The sequence below is a fragment of the Asterias amurensis genome, chromosome 2 (assembly GCF_032118995.1).
Source record: "Asterias amurensis chromosome 2, ASM3211899v1".
Taxonomy (NCBI): domain Eukaryota; kingdom Metazoa; phylum Echinodermata; class Asteroidea; order Forcipulatida; family Asteriidae; genus Asterias; species Asterias amurensis.
The window spans coordinates 18,724,985-18,751,525 of record NC_092649.1 but is presented as its reverse complement, the minus strand read 5'-3'; the positions used below and the strand labels follow the sequence as shown (position 1 = coordinate 18,751,525).

Below are 26,541 nucleotides of genomic sequence, written 5' to 3'. Positions count from 1 at the left end.
CAATAGATTTAACTGGGTAAATACATTGTTCTTGGGGAAAATGTATGCATTGTTCAGATAGACAATTGAAAATACCTGGGATGTTTGCTGCCCCCCCAGTGTTCCAAAGTTACCATTGTTTTGTGACTATGCTTAAAATTATCCAATTTTAAGCATCCTTTTAGGTTTTGTTGCCCAATTCAGTTTCCAATGACTTTTCCAAAAACTAAAAAACTATACTAAGTCTGAATTTTGTCCTTCGCAAAAATGTCTTTAAAAAAAGACTTTACAACAAACAAATAAAAGATGACAAGCCATGTTTTCTCTATAAATTAAATTAAATATTAATAATTGAAACAGTTTTTGGTTTGTTGGATAGCAAAACTGAAATCACCAACGGATAGATAAAATATTTTAAGTTTTTTTTGCAAATTTTGTCTAACCACACAAATGTTTTAAATAAACAGCATGGTCGTTGTAGGCCACCGTACCGTAAATCCAGAAGCCTTTTACCCATCATGCCTTGTTCCGGAAGAACATGCTATCAGCCGAAAATTCCCTTCGCCATTTTTAACACAAGTCGAAGTGACTGAAAAATCTGCCGTGTGTCGGCGAAACTAACGCGGGTATTTTCGTCTAAATCCCGCATTTTGTTATTAAATTACTCTCAATAGATATTCCGAATCTGAAGACAAGATGAGTGGTTTACCAAGGAGGATTATTAAGGTAAGAATTTACAAGAAATAACACTCCCATTTTTATTCTGGAATTTTGACATTGTCACGATTTTCTAGATTTTTACACATGTGGAACCGTGTGCGAATTGCTTTAACAAATTTATTCTGGGATATTTTCGTCAGTTCACCATATAATTAATGTTACAACGTCTCTGTGTGTGAAAGTACGGATTAATCTTTGGACTTGATCTGAACCGTTCAGCAAACTGACAGTGGACATGGTGGACTGGCTTGCATTTCTTATTCAAGCTGTTTTAATTTTTTTCCAAACAAATTAATAAAAATAATAACATTTAGTTTGTTTAAGTTCACAAAAAGTGTGATTTACCAAAAAACTGGGTAGGCTCAGTGGATTTGATATCTTGCTGGGGAAAACTTTTGGTATCCTGCCACCAATTTTTCATGCATTTTCACGTTCAAAAAAAGAATATCTCATTTTTAGGTAAATTAGATAGGCCAAGGCCTACTATTTTATTTTTATTCAAATGAAAAAGTGGTGGCAGGATATACAAAAACTTTTCCTTTACAGAAAACTTTTTTTTGTATCCTGCCACCACCTCTTCACTCAAAAAGGAATCGTCATTTTGGTAAATTAGATACTAATTTATTTAATAACTAATGAAAAAGTTGCAGCGGGATACAGAAACTTTTCCGAATGTTGAAAGAACAGGGAACACTAGTAACAGAATCCACTGGCTACATGTACATACATAGCCTACGACACGTCACATGGCAGTAGCTTCTGCATCATGCATGATCAACTGCTAGTGCTAAGTGGCAGTGGTCATAATTCTGCCTCTGGTAAATAAAATAAGCAGGATAACTTTCCGTATGGCACCACTACTTTTCCACTCATTTTTTACAGAAAGGGATATCTTATTGAGGTAAATTAGATACTATATTTTTTTTATATCGAATGAAAAAGTGGTGGCGCTATACGGACACTTTTCCAATAAGGCTATTCGGAATTGCAGCTGCGCATGTCTGTTACTGGTGACAACGCAATTGTATATCTCTCGAGACCGTTTTGACATTACCAGCGGGTATTGTCCAAAGGTCACGGGAGAGAAACAAATTGCGTTGTCACCAGTAACAGACATGCGCAGCTGCAATTCCGAATAGGCTTATTGCTTATGAGTTATGACTGACTGACTTTGGTTTTATTTTATTTTTTGACTTGCTTTCTGTAAATAATCCGTGCACATCTCTCTTTATTGTGCTTTTGTAATTACATCCCTTGTATACTTTCCCTGTGATTCTTTTAATGTGTGTTTTTCTTAAATTTTCTCTCCAGTCCAGCACCTCAGACTTTGTTTGGTCACTTTGCAATTTTTGTTTTATTTATATTATATTATATTGTAATCCAACTCTGCTGTATGTACTTTTTCACTTGTAATGATCCAAGCATGATCTTATTTGGATAGATATTTGTTCCCAAACATTTAATTTCTAAGAAAGGGCCTGACCTCTTTATCAAGTGTGATAATCGCCTTCATTCCTCCTGATTGTCGGAGACCAGAGGGTTACGACAAACCATACACTTAAACTATATTATGGCAAATTGTTTGAACTTTGTAAATATTTTATTTTTAAATACACAATTTTTCTGCCATAATAAAAAAAAGTGGTCTGCTATCACACTTACCTGCAAATTTATTATTTTGCCTCCCAAAATGGTGGAAATTGTGAACTCGTGGAGGTGCTTTCCTCGTTGAGAGCAGGGACAATAGAATAAACATGTTGACTGACTTGATTTATTTCTTTTTAAGGAGACACAACGTCTTGTAGCGGAGCCTGTGCAAGGTATACAAGCAAGTCCAGATGAACATAATGCAAGATACTTTCACGTTAGAGTAGCTGGCCCAAAAGATGTAAGTAATGATATGGGCCCAATTTCATGAAGCTGTTCAGCAGAAAATACTGCTTGACAAATGTCTTTGCTAAGCAAAAATTGAGTCGGCCACCAGCCATAACAATGCAAACTTAATTTATTTTGGGCTGGTAACCTATTTCTGCTAAGAAACATATGTTCTGTGCTAAGCAAGTTTTTGTGCTTACAGTTCCAGGCTAATGAAATTGGACCCTGCACATCAGTTTTTTTACATGACAAACATTTAACCTCTTGGCCCAATTTCATATACCTGCTTAAGCAGAAAAATTGCTGAATACTTTTCTGCTATGCACAAGTAAGCAGGCTACAGTTACATTTTGTACTTGTAAAACACCCATGTGATATCAAATTCGATTCGCATGTGTAGGAAGTATGAACCAGGCTTTGTAGGCAAAATTATGTGAAAGTTTTAGCTGGGTACATTGTCTATTTGTAATTGTTGAAAAAATTGACAAAAACTGTCACCGTATTTTCACAAGAAAGTCAAAGAAATCCAAGTTTAGCAAGGTGACAGCGGATGCCAATTACGTTTCTGGTCGCAATATTCAAGAGGGGACACCAACCCTCAGAAATCTGAGAAGCGATTCACGTAGGAATTGTTTCTGAGATTTATATGTTTTGGGGGGTTTAAAATTATCCAAACAAACTGTACGGAATAGACCCTTCCCATGATGTATGTCAATTACACTATAGCGCATATGCACTTAACATGTTGGTTGCCAAAAAGAGGGAACATTGCGCTGTTTTGAATGTGGCTAATGGCGGGCTGCGTGATGCAGACGCGCTTGTGCGTCTGCTGAGTGCACATCTCTACGGCGTTTGCCAACAATGGTCTGTACGCATGCGTGAATGTAATTAACATATTTCATAGGAAGGGTATCCTGCTGCAGTGCTTCTGACCAAGTTAGTTTTTTGTTGTCATTAATTTGTTAAATATTTACAAATCATTATGACCCTACTTTTAAGAACAAGCTGTTTCATCTACCTGTAGCTACAAAAATACTTTTGAATAAATTCTGTATCCCTTTTTTTCTTATTTTTTTCCACAGTCGCCATATGAAGGAGGCTCTTTCAAGCTAGAATTATTCCTGCCAGAAGAATATCCAATGTCAGCACCTAAAGTTCGCTTCATGACCAAAATATATCACCCAAATATTGATAAACTGGGTCGTATATGTCTTGATATTCTCAAAGGTATGTAGCTCTTTGAGTTTATGGAAAAATATGAAATATGTTTCCTGTGGTATTTTGTGGAAAGAGTCAGTCGGGCAATGTTTCCAGGTTTTGTTCTATTGAGTGCTCTTGAACCATAAATTATTTGATTGTAATGTTTCCTGTGGTATTTTTGGAGGAAACACCACAGTTTGAGAGTGTGCACTCATTGTAATGTTGTTTTCCTGATGGTATTTTGTGGGGAAACATCACATTTTGACAGGAGTGTACACTGATTGTAATGTTTTCCTGTGGTATTTTGTGGGCAAACAAAACAGTTTGACAGTGTACTCGGATCTAGTAATGTTTCCCTGTGGTTTTTTGTGGGAAAACAAAACAGTTTGACCGTGTGCACTTATATTGTTTTTTTCTGTGGTATTTTGTGGGGAAACCAAACTTCACAGTTTGACAGGAGTGTGCACAGATCTAGTAATGTTTCCAGATTTGTTCTGTTGAATACTCTTGAACTTGAATGATTTGTACGTCTTTTTTTATTTATTGTACTGCCCCTTTTTTGTGTTATTTTGTCATTTGTACTCTCTATATTGCTTGAATTTTTCTATTGAACATACTTTAACTTGTTATAATCATCATATAGTCATAATGTGTTGGCACTTATTTCGGTGTCATCACAGCGTGTGTATTATATTGCCTATTGATTGACCTTTTGTTTTGATTGCATCTTAATTTGATTTTGTTGTATTCATACAATTTTTATTGGCACTAATTTGGTGTCACCATGTGCATTACAGATTGACATTTTCTTGTGAACATATTTGTTATTGTTATAATGTTAATGTGTATGGGCACTTATCTTTGTGTCACTCATCATATGCAAATGCAATATACAGATTGTCTTTTTCTGATGAATGTGTTTTTGATTGTTTTCTATAACTGAAAATAGTAATAACAGTATTTTCTGATTTGTACCTTTTCCTTGTCAATGCCTGCTAAAAAACCTTCTCTCTGCCACTCCATCATCACAAAATGTATTTCTTTTGTTCTACTTTTCTCTTCTCGCATTCAATCAATTATTAATGTACATGTTTTATGAATGTTGTATGTGTCTTTTTTAACATGGGTTTTTAATTTTAAAAACCATTTTCCAACTCTGTTATTGTCTTGAAGCCCTTTGAACCAATTCTCAAAGCATTAACAAATGCTGCATTATTATCTCCCCAAAACTCACCTTTTTAAACAATCAAATATTTTCTTTTGTGTAAAGCTGTATTGCTTTTTTACACAAATCTGTTGATCTTTTTAAACTTTGTGATTGTTGTCTTTTTATAAATGTTTCACCCTACATGTATATCAGATTTGTTTAAATTTGTGTGTGTGTGAGTTTTGAACTTTATGCTTTTTTTCATGTAAAGCTCTCAGAGGCCTTCGGGCATTAGGCATAACATCAAGTGATTTACTATTATTGATTCTGTTCTAATAACTGAAAAGATTTTAATGTTTCTACCGCCAATTATGTTTGGAACAGTACGTTCCTTTAAGGTTGTTATTTAATTTATGTTAACTTTGTGTGAACAAAGACAAATCCCGCCCAACCCAAATTTTCCCTGTCGCCCACAAAAAATGTTTTATAATTGCCTATTACTTCCCTTATTCCTTAAATTTGTGTTATCGGTAAAAATAGTTAGGCTTATACTAATTAGAAGTTTATTTTTTCGATGTATTTAAAAGGTATTCTTTATATAGAAGACAACATTTCTAAAGACCATTTGTATAATTATCATTTTAACAAAAGTAAATTTACTCAATGGATTTTCCAACTTGATGTCTGTGTCACTGCGTAGTCCTGTAATTTTTTATATATATTTTTTTCTGGGTGTAGATAAATGGAGTCCAGCTCTGCAGATCCGAACCGTTTTGCTGTCAATTCAAGCTTTACTCAGTGCCCCTAATCCAGATGACCCCTTAGCTAACGATGTTGCAGAGAAATGGAAAGTGAACGAAGCACAAGCTATTGAAACCGGTGAGTTCTGATTTTGTCAGTGTGAGACACAAGGCTAGTTGTGTGAGACACAAGGTTCTAGTTGTGTGAGGAGCAAGCTTCTAGTTGTGCATAAACACAACGTTTCTAGTTATGTGCGCAACTAGAAACTTACTTATCACATTAGAAACTTGCTTATCACATTAGAAATTTGCTTATCAGTCACTGTAGTGTATTGATTTTTAGGACTTGCACAAGTCTATTTTGGTTGTTAAGTGACGTCATGTAGTACCCTGGGCGCCGCCATGTTCACATGTCAGTAACACGGAATGTAGTTCAGCTCACGATAAATACTTTTAGTTCAGAATTACAATTACAATTGACTATTCTATGTTGTTATACATACTAGGATTAGTATATTACATTCACACAACTATAAACATTGTCATCACACAACTAGAAACTTTCGTCTTACTGAACTAGAAACTTGCTAGTTGTGTGAGAAGCAAGTTTCTAGTTGTGTGAGACACAGGTTTTGAGTTGTGCAAAACAGGTGAACTTTATGTTCCCCTAATTATGTTGTGTAACACTAAAATAGAAAACAACTTTATTTTATTTTCATTCTAAGTTATGATTTTTGGGTGTTAAATTGTTTCTTCTTTCCTTGTTCTCTTCCACAGCAAGAGCATGGACAAGACTGCACGCAACAAGGCCATGACAGGGCAGCTTTCATTTTTTGTTTTTTGTTTTCCTTGTATATCTACTCTGCGTTAAACACTCCAATACTAACAGTGGGAGAGAAGGGACACTGCAGAAAAAGGAAAGCAGTAGACCTTCGGGACTCTGCTGTATGTTGGCGGTTCATAACAAGGCATGTTTAAAATTGGGACTGTATAACTGAAGTTTGACGGCGCTGGCCTGTAGTTTGTAAAGTGATTATATTTTTATTGTTTTCATTTTAGTAAGATTCTGTTTTAGAGGGAATTTCACTCAGACCCCCCCAAAACATTAATACATTCTGAGTTGGTTGAATCCTCTACAAACTCCAGGCCAGGACTTTGTTTTTTGTATAAAATTAAAAAAATAATAGTAATAAAAAAGAGTTGATAAGTTAAAAAAAATTAAATAAGAAAAACACACAGCTATTCTGTCTAAGGACTGCGGAAAAAGAAAAGTTAACTCTTGAGAAAGTCTACGTTTTTAGTTTGGTATCATTTTCAATTTGGACGACATTAATACAAAGTAAAGTTTTCAGTTAGGCTGTGTTTTGGCTACAGCAGTGGCTTTGGCTGAATCACTGCAGCCAGTCACTCTTAGCCAGAGCCACTGAATTTAGATGCGGCTCAGTGTAGATAACACAGAGCAAGTTCAAGTGCGCACATTTAGTTGACTACTGACCAGCAACAGACATACGCAGCGACGCACTCACTCAAACGACTTGTTTGGAAGCCTAGTCAACAATGGTACCATCGTATTCAATACTCAATTGCCTTTCGCCCTTTTCGCTATCTTGTCACTCGTTGCCCTCTGCGTTTTGACACATGTTAGCATGGAACAGGCTATCAGGACCATGGAGGAACCATGGTCATGAGGCAGGTTCCAAATTGTTGACCACAGTAGTCGACCAATGGTCGCCAGGTTTGAGTCAAAATAGTCGACCTTTAGTTAAAGACAGTGGACACTATTGGTAATTGTCAAAGACTACTCTTCACAGTTGGTGTATCTCAACATGTGCATAAAATAACAAACTTGTGAAAATTTGAGCTTAATCGGTCGTCAAAGTTGCGAGATAATAATGAAAGAAAAAAACACCCTTGTCACACGAAGTTGTGTGCTCTCAGATGCTTGATTTCGAGACCTCCAATTCTAAATCTGAGGTCTTGAAATCAAATTCGTGGAAAATTACTTCTTTCTCGAAAACTACTCCACTTCAGAGGGAGCCATTTCTCACAATTTTTTATACTATCAACATCTCCCCATTACTCCTAATCAAGTAAGGTTTTATGGTAATAATTATTTTGAGTAATTACCAATAGTGTCCACTGCCTTTAACCATTGTGTACACTCGAACTTGCTCATAATGGCAGTGTTTTCAATTAGGGAGAGTTTGTAGTTGGGCACTATTCAATTTCCAATTGGGTAATTCTAGGCAGATGCAATTCATGTGTACGATTGACCTTCTTTACTGTCTAGTCCCATCATGTTGGTAAATACTAAACTGATGTAAGTTTTTCCCGTAAACATTTTATGTTAAATATCAATTTGTTTTTATTAGATTAGAAATAAAATCCGTTGAATCAAACTAGTCTTTAAATGTTTTTGTTACGGAACAAAGTTAATCCATCTTTATTTATCCCAAATCTCTTAATCCCAATCACTCGCCAAAGTCCACCCCCCTGGTTTAGATTTATCTTGATGGATTTAGGGCTACATTGATAAACAAACTGGCTTGGCGTAGAATAAGGAATCCTCGTCTTATGAAAGCTTGATTCAATTTGAACCAACCATTGAATCAATCAATCATCAATGTACGATGTTGCTGGGTCGCTATGATTTAAAAAGGATTTCATCAAGAAAGGTTCAAGATGAGTGTTAATTTATGTTTTGTACATACATGTATTCTATCCTTAAAATCATACATGTAGAGCTTTAATATTGACTAGAGTGCTAAGTTGCCCTTAGACTGGTCCTCTGTCCTATGTCTTTATTTCACAAAGAGTTAGGACTAGTCCTAACTTAGGACCAGTCTTAGGAGATATTTGAAAAAACTTGAGGCTAGTCCTCAAGTTAAGACGAGTAATTTGTCCCAAGTCGAGATAAGACTAGTCTTAAACTCTTTGTGAAACCCACCCCTGCAGCCGCTTTCTTGAGTTTGGACGAGTTGCTCGTCCTAACTAAGGATAGGTTCAATGTGTCCTAATGTCTATGGATACGGAACTTAACTCGTCCTAAGTCCTGAGATTAATCCTTAACTAGGAAGAGTTAGGTGAAATCGGCAGCAGGTATTTCAGGCCAAAAGATTTCATTGGATAAACGTGCTGTGACATAAGCTTTCATTGTGTGTGTTTTGATTGGACTGAGGTGATGTAATGTCGGCTTGCACTTGCGACCGTCTGCATTCAGTGTGCATTATGTTAATAATAATAATTGTGGCTTCTTATATAGCGCACATGTCCGTCACCCAGTGACGCTCCTGGCGCTGTGACATACAGTATTTCCTGCCAGAGGTGGGACTACGTTTGAATTATGAGACCTAATTCTGATAGCACCATGTAATGTTTTATAAGGTGCTGTGGTGCAACTTGCTGCCGATCGTACCAGGAACACCAGGGTGAACTCGTTCTCTTATAGATAAGTGCACTGAGTTCATTTACATGCGTTACATAACACATGAGACCAACGGCTTTACGTCCCATCCGAAGGACGAAGCAAGGGTTAAGTGTCTTGCTTAAGGACACAAGTGTCCTGGCTGGGGATTCGAACCAACACTCTGCTGATCAGAAACACCAGAGTTTGGATTCGGTGCTCTTAACCGCTCGGCCACAACACTTTCGTGTTGTATAGTGTTGTTTTAGTGTACATTTACATTTGAACATGTGCGTGTGAATTGACTGCGAATCTCCACAATGAATGCGAGGTAAAAAGTACATTTTAAAGGATCCAGACATCCAGTCAGGCTGGTATCTGGCGTTATTCAAAACCTCAAAGTGTGACAAATTGATGTTCAGTCTAACTTGCCCTGCATTTTGAAGTTGTGACGGCGTGTACATGTTTGTAAGTTTGTAATCGCACATTCTGTATTTTCCTGCAAGGTTTGTGGTACTACATTTGAATTATGTAACCTACTCCTGTAACATAGCACTAATGTAATGGTTTACAAGGTGCTGTGATGCAATATGCTGCCAATCAAACCAGGAACACGGGGCGAACCCCTTCTCTTTGCAATAAGTGCATTGGGTTCTTTTACATGAGTTACACAACACCCGTGACCAATGGCTATACGCCCCAACCAGTTTTTAAACGTACCATTGTCACTCGCGTATGAGAAAGCTTTTACAAAAAAATTATGTGTGTGTGTGTATAACGTGGACTTAGTGCTCTAGTCAGTATATAAAGCGCTGTGCCTTCAAAGGAAGGGTCATAGATGCAGGCACCGTCAAGCTTACTTTGTAGGCAAAGTTATAAGAAAAATACAATAAAAGTCGCATGTGAAAATTTCAGCTGACTATAGTGTCTACTTGCTAAGAAAATAGCCAAAACCTTGGAAAGTATTTTCACAAGAATGTCAAATCCATCTTTGTTTGACGAGGTACAAACAACAGGTACTAATTGCATCTGTGGTCGCAGCATTTCCGAAGGGACACTAACCCTCGGAAATCTGAGAAACTATTCATATGAAAATATATTTGGGTGGAATTGCCCAAAGCCATATTAAATAACTTGATACTAACAACAGCTGCAATACTTCTTACCAAGTTTTTACGGCCAATATTTGTTGGAGTCTTTACCAATCTATGACCCTACCTTTAAATTTTTGTTTAACTAGTAACTAATACCTAGTAACTATAAACCTGGTTATTTTCTAAGCAGTAACTAGCAGGGAACCCGTCAACAAAAGGCTTACACTACGATGTGTTTAAGCTGGTTACCAATGTATTGTAAGCAAACTAAGCAACTTTTAACTTATGCCCATGGGTTTGTTCAGGTTGGGTTGGTCGAGGCCAAGCCGATTATCAATCCCGTAATTGTAATTATTTTCTGTAGTACTACTATCGAATGTATTTGTTTGTATTTCAAAATGGTTGAAAAGAAATCAAGAACTAGGAAAGAAACCCCCAGTGCAATTTAAATGTTGTACTTACACAAACAATTATTTGTTTTCTCTTAAAAAAAAATTGTAAACATTTCCAGGCCTGTATTATTTTTATTTTACGTAACAGGCAGTCTCCACAATCGATCCTTTTTATTGCATATTTAGTTTGTTTAATTATTTTTGTTGTAGCATCATCTGTAAATGACAATTAAATACCAAAGAGTAATATATAAGAACTAGAGGGCGCACTGGTGATGCTGCGTGCACGACGCGATGGGACTGCAAGGAGACACATGCGCCATTTTGTAAGATAAGACTGCACGCAGGGCCACGTGACTAGGCCAGTGCGCTCTCTGTATAGTTCAATATATAACCCGATGGTAAAGACTTGCACCCTCTTGTGAATGGCTAAAGGAGCGCCTCAAAAGTTGGGCATGTTCTAGAAGCAAAAGAATGCTACTGTTGGCACACTCCCAGAACCCATAACATTGTGCCAAAGCCTGGGCCTAATTTCATAGAGCTGCTTAAGCACAAAATGTTGCTTAAGCAAAAAAATCTATGCTTAGTAAAATCAAATTACCAGTCAAGACTCCACATAATTGTTACGCTGAGAAATTACCAGTCACAAGCAATGCACCTGTATATGGCATAAAATTTTGACCAGTAAAATGTGTAAAATAAGCAAGCTATTTTAGCAGGTAAGCACATTTTTTGCTTAAGCAGCTCTATGAAATAGGCCCTGTTCCGTGTTGCATAAAAAATTTTCGGCTGAGGACAACTAAGCAGGATACCAGTCACATTTTGTACATGTAAAATGGTATTTTATCTGAACCATATTCTGTTAAGCATGATTTTGTTGTGCCTAGCATCTTTTTGTGCTTAAAGCCATTGGACCCTTTCGGTACAGAAAAAAACAAAAGTTCACAGATTTACAAATAACTTACAGGGTTTACAGAAGGTAATGGTGAAAGACTTCTCTTGAAATATTATTCCCTGAAATGCTTTACTTTTTTTGAATTGACTAGAGTGGGATTCGAACCAACGACCTCCGAAACGTGCCGGCGCTCTACCAACTGAGCTATCTAGCCCTATATTGGCGGTGTCCCTATTTTGTCAATATCTTTGTTCGGGGGTGCCAGTCAGAAGCCATACAACCGTTAACTGCCGTGTAGCCAGGGATCACACCCAAATTACGATACAACCTGGGAAGCGGCAGCTAGGGGATCACCTTAAGGGGATGCGACTTTTTGTTTCAGATATCAATATAAACCACAAGGGAAACTGACTGGGTAAATTTGTAAATGATTTTGGGGTTGAACAAAGAATTGACTAGAGTGGGATTCGAACCAACGACCTCCGAAAACGTGCCGGCGCTCTACCAACTGAGCTATCTAGCCCTATATTGGCAGTGTCCCTATTTTGTCAATATCTTTGTTCGGGGTGCCAGTCAGAAGCCATACAACCGTTATTTGATGTAGAAGTTGTGATACACGAAGTGCGGGCTTTGGACAATACTGTTTACCGAAAGGGTCCAATGGTTTTAAGCTGCCCTATGAAATTGGGCCTTGTTCATGAGTAACTTCTGAGGCACTTCTTAACAACGCTGGTAATGTAACAATAAAACAGCATCAATGCGTATCATGGGGTTTTCATCCAGAAATGATTCCAAATGGTGAATATTCTTTATTGCAAGTTGTTACATGTATATTCAAATCAATCATGTACATATGTATTGTATTAACGGCAAATAATATGTCAACTGCGCCGAACTTCACAGCTCCGCTTACCGTAAGCTAAGAGTTTGTGCTTATAGAAGCAGGAAACTGTTCCTCAGAAACATGTGAAATTAATTAGTCACTTCTTAGATTCAAATTTGTACATGTATCATAGCATATTTCATTTATCGTTCCAAATCATAATGAATAGTATTGTCATGTGAATGGTTGTATAGTAGGATAGTTGACTGTGTAATGTGTAGATGCATTCACCACATGTTATCATGTCAGAAGCTAGCATTATGTCATGTATATGTGTAGATGCTTCCCAATGCGTCATCATATCATATTACAGGCTGGCAAAGTTTATACATCATTCAAGTAGATGCTATTAGTTGGTCAGACAGTAGGAGGGTTGACTGTGTTCTGTGTGAATGCCATCACCATATCATATTATTGCAGGCTGGCATAGTTTAAAAATATCATTCAAGAGGATGCTATTAATTGGTCAGACAGTAGGAGGGTTGACTGTACTACTGTATGTGCATGCATTCACCATATCATTTTGCAGGCTGCCATACAGTTGTTTATACATTTAAGAGGATACTGTTGCAGGGTTAGTCGTGTTCTGTTTAGATGCATTCATAGCATCTGTCATTCCAAATCAGAGTGAATAATATTGTTGTGTTAATGGTTGGACAGTAGGAGGGTTGACTGTGTACTTTGTAGATGCATTCACCACATGATGTCGTATCAGAGGCTAGCATTATGTCATTTTTAGTTTCAAATCATAATATTGTCATGTGAATGGTTGGACAGTAGGAGGGTTGACTGTGTACTTTGTAGATGCATGCATTCACCACATGATATCATAGCAGAGGCTAGCATTGTCAGCTTTCGTTTCAAATCATAGTGGATGATGTCATGTGAATGGTTGGACAGTAGGAGGGTTGACTGTGTACTATGTAGATGCATTCACCACACGATATCATGGCAGAGGCTAGCATTATGTCATCTTTCGCTCCAAGTCATAGTGGATGATGTTGTCATGTGTGAATAGTTGGACAGTAGGAGGGTTGACCGTGTACTATGTAGATGCATTAACCACATGATATCATGGCAGAGGCTAGCATTATGTCATCTTTCGTTCCAAATCATATGAATGGTTGGACAGTAGGAGGGTTGACTGTGTACTGTGTAGATGCATTTACCACATGATATGCCATAGGCTAGCATTGTCAGCTTTCGTTTCAAATCATAGTGGATGATATTGTCATGTGTGAATGGTTGGACAGTAGGAGGGTTGACCGTGTACTATGTAGGTGCATTCACCATATGATATCATGGCAGAGGCTCGCATTGTCAGCTTTCATTCCAAGTCATAGTGGATAATGTAGCCTTGATCAAGGCGCTACAGCCAGCCGCGACCTGCAAAATCCCAGTCCCCATCACTGAATTCCGCCAGCGCACCCCCATATATAACAGTGCATATAATACGTGTACAGCGTATGTACACATACGTACTGTACATATACATGTACCATCTGTATATGGTACACTTACGGTACATGGGTACTTCCACGTGTATGAGGTTGAAAATACAAAGACACGACCATTCTCACGACTACGCTATACTGTTCTCGCTGTACAATGTATGGTAATGTACATTTGTGTATGCACTGCATGCGTGTGCCGCGAACCGGGCCGGGGAACAGTACGTCAACAGCCTTGATCAAGGCTATGGATAATGCTGTCATGTGAATGGTTGGACAGTAGGAGGGTTGATTGTGTATGTAGATGCATTAACCACACGATATCATGTCAGAGGCTATAGCATTGTCAGCTTTTGTTTCAAGTCATAGTGGATGACGTCATGTGAATGATTGGACAGTAGGAGGGTTGACCGTGTACTATGTAGATGCATTAATCACACGATATCATGGCAGAGGCTAGCATTATGTCATCTTTCGTTCCAAATCATAGTGGATGATGTTGTCATGTGAATGGTGCAGGCTTGCATGTAGGTTATCAACCAATAAACCACTGTAAATGATATTAAATGGTCAGACAGTAGGCAGGTTGACTGTACTGTTTACAACATGATATCATATTGCAGGCTGGTATATTTTATCTTAATATCTATCATTCATAAATATCTAAGATGGTTTATCCATTCTGATTGGTGATATATAACACCAGTAAAAAGTGTTGAAACATGGGCGTGACACGCGAGTTTACACCTGTGCTTATAAGACAGTTTCTTCATTCCTATTGGTTGAGAGCAACGGCTGGAACAATTGCGCCACATCACGCGATACGTGAGGGCCTTACCATTTTATAGCGTGAGGGGTGTTGTATTGAAAGAAATAACTGAACAATTATAATTTTTGCATTTATTTTGCTTTTTGACCAACAAGTGTTGATGTTTTTGACTGAAAAGGTATTTGTGAATGGGAATCAAAGTGTGTTCAATCGGTTTTCAACTAGTGGTTTAAACCCGCCGAGGCCTGGTTCTTGATAATATACCTCAACTTCGTCTCGGTAAAATTATCAAGAACCAGGCTTTGGCGGGGTTAAACCACTAGTTGAAAACCTCTTCACCACACATTGATTCCCTTATTCAAAACCACAATGGATGATATTGAATTGTCGGGCAGTATGAGTGTCGAGTAGGGTATGCATTTGCGGCATGATTTCATATTGCAGGCTGGCATATATTGTTCAAAACCAGAGTGGATGGTATTGAATGATCAGATAGTAGGAAGGTTGACTGTGGACTCTGTTAAAGCATCTACCACATGATATCATTGTATGCTGGCAAAGTGTATCATTCTAAACTACAGTGGATGATTTTAAAATGTCACCAAGTAGGAAGGTTGACTGTGAACACAATCGGTCATCAGTGACACAATCCTTCAATCCTTTCAGCGTTAATTTTACTCATTGCACCTGCGGGAAATATTGTGCCTCAATGCATCTTGGGAATTATAAGTTAGTCGTGACTAGTGTCGAAGTCTTGACTATTTGAGGCGCAACTAGTCGAGTAGTAAATTTCACTAGTCGCCTAGGCCTTCTAAGTACTCTCTCGCACACTTGGTGTATTTTCATGTTGAACTGGATTTTCAGGAAAACCTGTAGTCTATAATTTCTAGAGAAAGTTCGCAGTTTGAATCCTATGTTTTGGCAGCGGGTAGCCTCTAGCTACCGGACAACCTCGGTAGTCTAGTTCATAAGACACTGCTCTAGAATCCCACCCGAGTAACATGCCTGTGATAATATTTCACACGAATCGGGAAAGTACCGAGTATACAGTACTAACACACATCGGTGTATGGGTAAAAACCAAAACAAATATTCTTTATCCCCGATGCAAATTTAATATCTCTAGTTTTAAGTTGTTTTCAATTGGTAAGACACTGCTCTAGAATTGCAAGGGTCGTGGGTTCGAATCCCACCCGAGTAACATGCCTGTGATAATTTTTCACACGACTCGGGAAAGTACTGAGTATACAGTGCTACATGTAACACACATCAGTGTATGGGTAAAAACCAAAATTAATATTCTTTATCACCGATGCAAATTTAACATCTCTAGTTCCAAGTTGTTTTCAATTGTGTGGTTGATACAATTGTGTCATGGTTTGTTCGTTTCTCTATGGTCAAAATGATATTTTACTTTCCTTTATGCATATCCACAATTGCATGATGCTGTATAAAGGATAGGACTCATACTTCAAAACGTAGCTCCTCATACCTTGCAGGAAATAATACTGAGCGCTTTGATATACCCCCTATCTAGGGGTGTGATAAAACACTATTAGAACCCAGCAGCTGGTTTCACGAAACGCTACGATGGACGGGTAACCCGTCATACATGTAACTTAGAATGGGTTCAATGTGTCCTTAGCTATAAGGATACAGAACTTAATAAAGGGCAGGTACACGTTTAATAATTGTAAAAGACCAGTGTTCAACAAGCCTGTGAAAATTTGGGCTCAATTGGTCATCGAAGTTGCGAGAAAATGATGAAATAAAAAACACCCTTGTTGGACGTATTTGTGTGCTTTCAGATAGGAACAAAAGACTTCTAGCTAGAAGTCTTTTATTATATTAGTGAGAAATTACCTCTTTCTCAAAAAATATGTTACTTCAGAGGGAGTCGTTTCCCACGATGTGTTATACTATCAACAGCTCTCCAATGCTGTTACCAAGTCGGTTTTTAAGTTAATATCTGTTTTGAGTAATTACCAAACGTGTACCTTCCTTTTAACTCGTGATAAGTCCTAGGATTAATCCTAAGTTAGGATGAGGTTGGTGAAATCGACGACAGTATTATTATATTATAGTTCGGACACAGCACACGGTGCTATGTAAAAGGAGTAGGTCTCATAAATCAAAACGTAGTCCCACATACCTTGCAAGAAAATACTGTATAGAAAGGTTCGATCAGTTGAGAGCATACTGATCGAAACTTCGAGTTGAAACCAACGATTCTTTTCAGAACCACCCCAACTCATTTGAGATAGTCATTACATGGTGTTACTGCAAACCTTTCTATATCGTATTTCCACCATGCAAAGTTTCAAATCCTACTTAAGAAAATACTGAATGTTAAGGCTCCACGAGCGTCACTGAGTGACTAATATGCGCGCTATATAAGAAACCACTATTAAATAAAGAAACCATGCAAACCATATTCCATGTTTTTTGTAATCAAATTCTTTTTTATAAATGTTAGGATCTTTACAATGCATAATTGGTATGAAGCCAAAAAGTTACCTATTTACAAACACAATGATTATCATTGTGATGCTGGCAGCTCTCTTAATAAACTTTATTCATCTTGTTTTTCTCCTCATTTCCATAAACCAAAATGAATCGAAGTTTAAATCAAAGGGGCACAAAATACAATAAATCATTGATAAGAACAATTAAAGCAATGTAATCAAGTAAGGTATCATTGAAAAATACATAACGCTATGTGCTTTTGGCAAATATCTTGTACCTGTTTAAGTTATAATTGTACCTGTTTAAGTTATAATACAAAATCTGGAGACAGTTGAAATAAATGTGAACTGTATTGTTAACAGTTAATGGTTCCCCTGCTAGAAACTGATTTATAGAAACACTCTTTTTGGAAAAGCTGCTAAAAGATTAATAGTTTGTGTTCCACCTACACCGATGTGTGTTAAATGCACTGGATACCTTTAGTAATTGTCAAAGACCAGTCTTCTCACTTGGTGTATCTCAACATATGCACAAAATAACAAACCTGTGAAAATTTGAACTCAATTGGTCGTTGAAGTTGCAGAGAATAATGGAAGAAAAAACACAGTTGTGTGTTTTCTGTTGTCTATTTCGAGACCTCAGTTGAGGTTTTGAATTAAATTCAAATATTTTAGTGAGAAATTGCTTCTTTCTCAAAAACTAAGTTACTTCAGAGAGAGCCGTTTCTCATAATGTTTTATATTATCAACAGCTCTCCATTGCTCATTCCCAAGTAGTTTATTATGCTTACAATTATTTTGAGTAATTACCAATAGTTTCCAGTGCCTACATATATAACCACTAGCAGTCGAACACTCAAGCGTACACCTCGTATCGAGAGGAAAGTTGAAACCCTTTAACTAGCAGCAGTTACAGTAAACAGTTAGTTCAATAGATGAAATACTTTGCATCTGAGAATAGAGAATTTGTTTTAGAATACACGCATGTGAACAGCTGAAAGATTTATTTTACTCTGGCCATCCATTCTGTTGGATGAGTCGAACGTAACCATGTCGGTCAGTTTAAAACCACTTAAAGATCATAGCGGCACAAAACGCTTGTATCAAAATGGCTGCAAACTGCCATAAGGTTTACCATGAAGTTGTATATAAGAACTAGAGGGCGCACTGGTGATGCTGCGTGCACAAACACGACGAGACAGCAGGGAGACATGCGCACCATTTTGTGAGATGAACATTATGTGCGCGTTGAATATGAAGTAGGCCTACACTTCAATTTGTGCGTGTGTGCATGACAAATACACGCTATGCGATGTTGTTTTTTCAACTTACAAAATGTCAGCATGCCGGGCCACGTAACTAGGCCAGTGCGCCTTCTAGTTGGCTTTGACCCACTTCCATTCACACAAAGTGGTCAAAATAAAGGTCATGTCTGGATAAGAAATTGTCCCATGTAAACAATTATTCCAATTTATAAACACAAAACTAAAGTTTCTGTATCGGGTTATTCCTGTTAGATTTCACTGACTCAATTTGATATTGGAAATGTCTGGATGTTTTGTGACAATACAGAAATGAATGGTCTCTGAAGGAATAACAAAACAAAGAAATAATGCCTGTGAAAACTCTGTCATCACTATTGAATAATTTTGTTATGGGAGTCACAGGGCAAACATTTGAAATAAATATGATACCAAATGGACCAAAATTTGGGGGAAAAAATAACACTAAGAATACTGAGAACTCCAAAATAAAAGTGAAATATATCATCTATAAGATGATTTAAAAGTTTAGCTGTTGTCCATCTTGTAATGAGAGCCAATGATCAGGACCAATGTTGACCGAGACTGAAAAGTACATCTTCATAATCATCATCGTCTTCGTCACTTTCATCTGAGCAAAAGAAAGAAAGAAAACAAATTGACAGTAATTCAGACCGAGTTTCTAAACATCATAAATTGATTTATCTTCAAGTAAGATTGAATCCTTGATTCTGATTGGCTAATCACTGACCTGATAAAACCCATATCATACCCATTAAACCTGTATCATACCATAACGCATTGTGCACATGCGCAGTTGTATAGTTGCAGAGCGTTTCAGTGTTGGGTAAACAAGCCATTTCCTGCGTTGAAACATAGGTTTCCAACCTTCTCTCAGGCTGAAAGTTAAATGTTGGACCTGTATGACGATGCTAAGAACTCTTGTCTTTGGAACAACCTGCCTGGTGCATGTTTCCCTCCATCCTACAATCCAGATTGTTTTAAGAGGAATATCAATTCCTACCTTCTCACCTCCCCCGAGTTCTTTCCACTTTAAATAATTTTTCTGCTTGTAGCCCCATTAATTGGGACGTACTTGCACAAACGAACGATAAAAAGAAGACAATTCTAACTACCAGAGTCTGAGCTGAGAAGATGTACGTCCGAGTCTCTGCTACTTAAATCATCATCATCATCATCATCTTCAAGACGCGCCGGTCGATCGTCATCTCCTTCCCTGCCTCCGTCTTCATGATCGCTGCTCTCACCAAGAAGGTCGTCGACGTCGAAATCTGGAAGACTGTCTTCATCGTCATCATCGTCGTCTGATCCTTCCTCGTCGTCATCTTCCTCATCCTAAAAAAGATGAGAGCATCACAAAGATGTTAAGGAGAATGGATGAGAAAGTGTGGTTAGAATGTACTAGCTGAAGGCGTGTACATTGTAGTCATGAATCTACACTTAAGATAGAATGTACGAGCTGAAGGCGTGTTCAGTAACGAATCTACACTTCAGATAGAATGTATACACTTAAAGGAACACGTTGCCTTGGATCGGATGAGTTGGTCAAAACAAAAGCGCTTGTAACCGTTTTTTATAAAATGCATATGGTTGGAAAGATGTTTTAAAAGTAGAATACAATGATCCACACAAGTTTGCCTCGAAATTGCGTGGTTTTCCTTCTACTGTACGAACTAACATGGTCGGCCATTTATGGGAGTCAAAATTTTGACCCCCATAAATGGCCGACGTGTTAGTCCACAAGGTAAAAGGAAAACCACGCAATTTCGAGGCATGTTCGTGTGGATCATTGTATTCTACTTTTACAACATCTTTCTACCCATATGCATTTTATAAAAAATGGTTACAAACGCTTTTCAAAGACCAACTCGACCGATCCAAGGAAACGTGTTCCTTTAAGGCGTGTACATTGTAGTCACGAATGTACACTTTAGAGTCTATTCTATAACTATTTTTCAAAAGTTATAAGCATATTATGCACCACAATATTGAATTTAACAGCGTTTATAACATCTTTTCAGCTGAGTTTTTAACATGTTGTTTTCGGAAAGACGATCATGTCGCTTCAGTTTGTACACTCAACTGTAGATTTGAAACGAATCTACAGTCAAATGTAGATTCATAACAATTCAAACCCACACTCCGATGACTTAACCACCAGAACTTGAATCCGATGCCGTTACCCACTCCGACACCCTGTGAGGAAATGGTTTGTCTTACCTCGTCTTCTCCATCAGCTCTCTTTGGTCGTCCTACTTCATACATTCTACACACGCTCTCAACATTGAGTGTTTCTACACTGCCCTGGGTCTGTCATTGAAATAAGAAAGAAAAAATTGAGTTTCGTTTTTTGATTGATTGTTTCTTCATTTACATAGGATTTGAGGCATTGCATGGTGAGGTATCAATAAATATTTGGTTTGCGGAGAACTGTCTTTTTTTATTCTACTACCGCGGAGTAGATGTATCGGATGTTCGGTAGACTTCTCAGTTCTGAAAAGAACTGTCCTGCTTTATAACTACTTCCTGGCGGAAGGTATAGCAAATTGGCTGGAACTACTACTTTAGCTTATAGGATCGTAATAAACTGCACTACCGCGGAGTCAGTTCTTGAATTAGTCTCAATGTTTTGACTAGCTTACTCTAGTCATCATCAGGAGACTGCCAGTATTTTTTGACATGAAGTTGTACCCACCTCTAGTACAGCAAGATAGCAGTCTGTTGGGTCTGTGGCCAGATCAAATATATTCCTCTTGACATCAATTGTGGCTGACGATAAACGAGAGACAAAAATCCATTAGTTTACAACTATTACAATATTATGTTATGGAATAAACCTCGTGATGACTTCTTCTAAAAGAGGTAGTTCTCCCTGCACAAAAACTGTTGGTTTATTCTGACATTTTGTATTCAATAATAATAATAGAGGCTTCTCGTATAGCAGGCATATTCGTCACTCAGTGACGCCCAAAGCGCTTCAACATACGGTATTCTCCTGCAAAGGTATATGGGACTATGTGTTGAATTATGAGATCTACTCTTTTTACATAGCACCATGTAATGGTTTACAAGGTGCTATGGCGCAATATGCTGCCTATCCAGCCAGGAACACTGGGGCAGACACCTTCTCTTTTCGATAAGTGCACCGGCTTCTTTGGCCAGTCCTGTTCACCACGCATTCAATCTGCACGTTTCCATTGTTTCATCATCGGTTTACCTCTAAGAGGGTTTGATGACGTCAATGCATAATTAAAATGCGCGAGATCGTTTGATATTTTAGACCACATTGTATGTGTTTTGCGGTGGTATTTTAGTGGATTCTCAGCCTTTTTTAAATAACGGGTCGGCCTCCTTCCCGTGCCTCTACTAAAGTTGTCTGCTCTTTAAGTATTTACCCAGTCAGTTTCCCTTGTGGTTTATAATATTTAATATCTGAAATTAAAAGTTGAATCCCCTTAAAGTGATCCCCTGGCTGCCACTTCCCAGGTTGTATCATAGATTGGGTGTGATCCCTGGCTACACGTCAGTTAATGGTTGTATGGCTTCTGACTGGCACCCCCGAACAAAGATATTTATGGTTTATAGGGAGATCGCCAACATAGGGCTAGATAGGTCAGCCGGTAGAGCGCCGACACAGTAATTTTATTTTGTTTTTGTCTTGTTTTTTTATTTTTTTTGCTCCAATCCCAAACTATCTATAAGTGTTTGATGAGACTCCTGCACTTATTCAAAACGTGGTCTAGTCACTGACTCTTCTTTAGGAGTCATGATCTCTACCTATTGGTTTGTAGTCTGTGGCATCGAAGGTTCGGAAGGAAGAACCAAATGGGCTCTTTAGTCTCTCCTCGTCAAGGAGGTCTTCATCTGCATCTGATTGGAAGACGGCTGCAAGACACGAAAGAAGACAAAGGTTAAGACTTGAAATAAGAATACAGTTACAAATGGTGTATATGGGCTTAACCTTATTGAACCTCTAAAGTGTGGCATTTCACATAGATTTACAAACTCTAAAACAGTATATAAAAAAAGACAAGGCGTCATCTTGGGTCCCCCCTTAGTCTAGAAGATGAAGAGTTACAAATGGTGTATGGGCTTAACTTTATTGAGCCTCTAAAGTGTGGCATTTCAGAAAGATTTACAAACTATAAAACAGTAGAAACTCAAAACACACTTGTTCTTACTCTCTTTCCAACAACCTCACAAAACTTGACCGGCGCCTTTGATTGTTCCTCTTTTTCAGTAAAGTGCGCCTTATAAATGCTGTAGTTTATTATTATAAAAAAAAACAAGGCGTCATTTTTGGTCCCCCCTTAGTCTTGAAGATGAAGAGGACTATTAAATCATCAGCAGAGTCGCGACTATCATTTTTCATCTACCACAAAAATAGTCGTGATTCTGGTTGGTAAGCCAATTTTGTGGCTCACTACGCTACAACATAAATTACTTGCGAAACACAATCAGACATCAGTGACACAATCCTTCCATCCTTTCGGCTTGACTTTGACTATATTGCGCTTGCGGCACCCATTGCAACAATGCATCTTGAGAATTGAAAATTAGTCGCGACTAGTGTTGTCGTCGCGACTATTTGAGGTGGGACTAGTCGAGTATTAAATTTCACTAGTCGCCCAGGCATAAGTTGGTGTTATAGATACTGATCTTAGTCAATCTTACTTCCGTAAATGACGGTCCCTGCCGTGTTGAATACAATATTACACTGGTCCAGCGCTGGTACTGTGTGCATTAAATTGAACGTTCTCACGTCCCACTGATTGGCAAGGTTAAGGACGGTTACATTTAACACTTCTTCCCTGTTAGGACACCATTAATAATTAACAGACATACACAATTCTTGGGTTTGGGTTTATGTTGGTGTATTTGTGCCACAAGCGGTACTTGGTACTTGGTAGATTTTCCTCCTGAAACTTTCGCTGGGGAACTTAACAAGGAGGTCATCAGGAGAGTGTCATCTCATTCGTTTTGTTGTTGTTGTTTAGGCCTAGATTGTGAATGTTTACTTTTGAAGATTTGGTAGGATTTGAAATCCATGAGGGATTATTGAAGTTTATTCCATAATTTCAGTGTTCTTGGAAAGAAAATTTTTTCGTAGATGGTAGATGAGATGCTGGGTATTTTTAACTGATTGTCGTTGCCCTTTCTTGCCCTCTGCGGTTTTGATTATAAAATGTGGCTGTGGTCTGTTTTGATTACCCATTGATCATCTACAGTATTATTATTGTATACATTCAGTGTATGCATTGTTGTTTTATATGTATACAAATGTATGTATGATTTGACTGCAAATCTCCATGTGAATTGAATGCGAGGTCAAAGGTGCTTTTGAAGGGGATTGAAGTGGCTCAAGGCAGATCTCTGGCATGATTCACATCAGAGCCCAATTTCACAGAGCTGCTAAGCACAAAAATTTGCTTAGCATGAAAATTTTGCCTCGATAAAAACAAGATTACCAACCAAACTTCCATGTAATTTTCAGGGTAAGCAAACAACAGCTGAATACCAGTAACAAGCAATATGTAACAAATGGAAACTTGGTTGGTAATCCTGTTTTTATCAAGAAAGAAATTTCATGCTATGCAGTATTTTGTACTTGGTAGCTCTATGAAATTGGGCCCAGATGTTCTAAGGCTAATGTGTACATAGTCGAGGCCATTCTAAGATAAAAAAAGGATACAATTTCCGAGTTGATAATAATCTCAAGTCCAGCAGGATGGAACATTCCACTGATGTTACTCTGAAACTTGTCAAACTTGTAGATGGCTTTAGCCGACCGAACATCCCATAATACTCCATCGTTGAGGACTAGCTCATCAGTCGGGTCAAAGGTCGCACGGTTCTTGGTGTAGTTGTTGCTGAAGTCTTCCAGTTTGAGGATCTGCTGACCGGTAGAGGTGTCGTAAATCTGACCAGAATAAAAAACAACTGTCTTTTAGTGGCTTTTTCTGATGTGATGGTCTGTGACAACAATCACAAACGGGTTCAAACCCCCTGATGGTCAACTGCAATTTGCTAGAGTGTCATGCTCATTAGCGAAAAATGCATGAGCAGGGTTCAAACTCCTTGATGGTCAACTGTAATTTGCTGCACCATAAATGCTCTTTGAAAACAGCGAGATGAAAATGAGGAGATGGACTTACAAATGCCGTTTCATCCTTGGTCCCTATAATTCGATCTTGAGACAGCTTACTGAATTCCACATGTTGATCTTCCTGGAACGTAAACCTGAAAACAAATCCGTAACAAAAAAAAACATCTTCAATCAATAACTTCTTCATGAGAAATTGTTGTGTTACTTCAAGATTTTTTTTCCCGCAATTTTTTTCTGAGATTTTTTTCCTCAAATTGTATGTCATTGTTGTAACTTCATTCAAAGATTTTGATTGTAATGTTAACCCAGTTGTAATAATAATAATAATAAAATCGAAGTCTTATATAGCGCAAGGTACTCAAGGCGCTGAGTATATACACAAACTAAGATGTTGAATCCTTTTATGCTCTTATAAGGGTTTACAAGGTGCTAAGGAGCATACAGCAGCCACAGCCGGGAACACCGGGGCAAACCCCTTCTCTTTTCGATAAGTGCACTGGGTTCTTTTACATGCGTTACACAACACATGGGACCAATGGCTTTACACCCTACCCTATCCGAAGGATGAAGCAACGGTTAAGTGTCAGATTTACAAATAGCTTACAGGGTTTGCAGAAGGTAATGGAGAAAGACTTCTCTTGAAACTTTATTCCATGAAATGCTTTACTTTTTGAGAAACTATTAAAACAATTATCAATTCTCGATATCGAGAATTACAGATTTATTTTAAACACATGTCATGACACGGCGATACGTGCGGAAACAAGGTTGGGTTTTCCCGTAATTTTATCCCGACTCCGATGACCGATTGAGCCTAAATTTTCACAGCTTTGTTATTTTATATATAAGTTGTGATGCACGAAGTGTGGGCCTTTGGACAAGTGTCCAATGGCTTTAAGGACACAGGTGTCACAGCTGGGGATGCGAACCCACACTCTGCTGATCAGAAACACCAGAGTTTGAATTTGATGCTCTTAACCACTCGACCCCGACACTTCCACGGAGTGATACATACTTTTTATCAAAGGTGTCACCGATACCCCATAGCGCAGACATGGGATGACTCCACGAACTGGAGGTCAGAATGAGTTTTCCATCCTACAAACACCAAAAAGTAAATGTTATCAGTGCCAGCCTTTCTAAAACAAAAACAGAAAATAATAACACCAAATGCATTTTAAACAGCACCTAACACCTCAGAAGAACACAACAAGAAAAAAGTATGTGTACAATGAATTGCAAATCAGTCACTAGTGTTTTATTTAATATAAATCAGTCTATATATTGTAATTTTTGTCTATTGGTTTTTATTTTCAAAGACTTCTCAGTTCTGAAACGAAGTGTCCTGCTTTTTAACTACTACCAGGGTGGAAGTTAGAAAATCGGCTGGGACTACTGCATTAGTAAAGGATCGCTATTAACTGCTCTACCGCAGAGTCAGTTCTTTAATTGCCTCAACGTTTCAACTAGCTTGCTCTATTCATTGTCAGGATGAAATTATTATTATTTAATCAGTTTTAGAATTTGCACCTTTAAGTCATAAATTGCTATTTGAACATGGTATCAATCCAAATTATTTTTTTAAATAGGCTGGATTGGTCATAACTACTTTGATGCTAAGAGAATTTCAAATTCAGTTGACTGTCACAAGTGATCTAGTACTGTAAATAACCCATGTGTATTTTTTATATTTCCCTCATTTATTTTATTGGTCAAGAGTTTAGAGATACAATGAATTTTCATTTAGTTCTGTGATGCAGTCAGTGAACTACAGTTGAGTGAACAAGTCCTTATTTGGGAAGACATGAGTGGGCTGATGTAGGGTGTATGTGTGTGCATTGAGAGGTGACTATTGTTCTGTAGAGTGGGTGCCATGGTTGGGTGAGCTTAAGAATTCCTTGCAGCCTTAGATTAGGGTGTGGTTGGTCATTCCAAGATCTGCTATCAGGGAGGTCAGACATATTGCAGGACCTTCATGCAGAATTTTGTTTGATAAATTGTATCATTGCGACAAATTGAAGATTTTGCTGTTTCAACAGAAAGCTATAACAGACAGACACCGTTTAAGTTTAAAGGGAACTCCTAACCGTAAGTTGTGAATTATTTTGTGAACAAATATTGCTTTGAAATTCATTCTAA

The 26,541-nt window shown here is 37.9% G+C and overlaps 2 protein-coding genes across 3 annotated transcripts in view; one reads left to right on the top strand and one right to left on the bottom strand.

Moving 5' to 3' along the window:
• The first annotated feature begins 539 nt into the window (after positions 1–539).
• LOC139951538 (ubiquitin-conjugating enzyme E2 N) lies at positions 540–6,694 on the top strand. The gene is made up of 5 exons (XM_071950473.1): positions 540–705; positions 2,486–2,587; positions 3,657–3,801; positions 5,660–5,800; positions 6,439–6,694. The coding sequence occupies exons 1-5, from the start codon at positions 676–678 to the stop codon at positions 6,474–6,476; spliced, it is 456 nt and encodes a 151-aa protein (XP_071806574.1). The 5' UTR covers positions 540–675; the 3' UTR covers positions 6,477–6,694.
• A 3,951-nt stretch (positions 6,695–10,645) lies between these two features.
• LOC139951496 (DDB1- and CUL4-associated factor 1-like) overlaps positions 10,646–26,541 on the bottom strand; it is a 39,547-nt gene continuing 23,651 nt past the window's right edge. For both annotated transcript variants that reach the window (XM_071950425.1, XM_071950433.1), the window contains exons 26-34: positions 25,418–25,500; positions 24,452–24,536; positions 23,989–24,216; positions 22,971–23,064; positions 22,074–22,181; positions 20,992–21,065; positions 20,517–20,606; positions 19,412–19,631; positions 10,646–18,906 (exon numbers count right to left, since the gene is read on the bottom strand). In XM_071950425.1, coding sequence (XP_071806526.1) covers positions 18,839–18,906; positions 19,412–19,631; positions 20,517–20,606; positions 20,992–21,065; positions 22,074–22,181; positions 22,971–23,064; positions 23,989–24,216; positions 24,452–24,536; positions 25,418–25,500 — 1,050 coding nt within the window. In that variant the 3' untranslated portion in view covers positions 10,646–18,838. The remainder of the gene's footprint in view (positions 18,907–19,411; positions 19,632–20,516; positions 20,607–20,991; positions 21,066–22,073; positions 22,182–22,970; positions 23,065–23,988; positions 24,217–24,451; positions 24,537–25,417; positions 25,501–26,541) is intronic.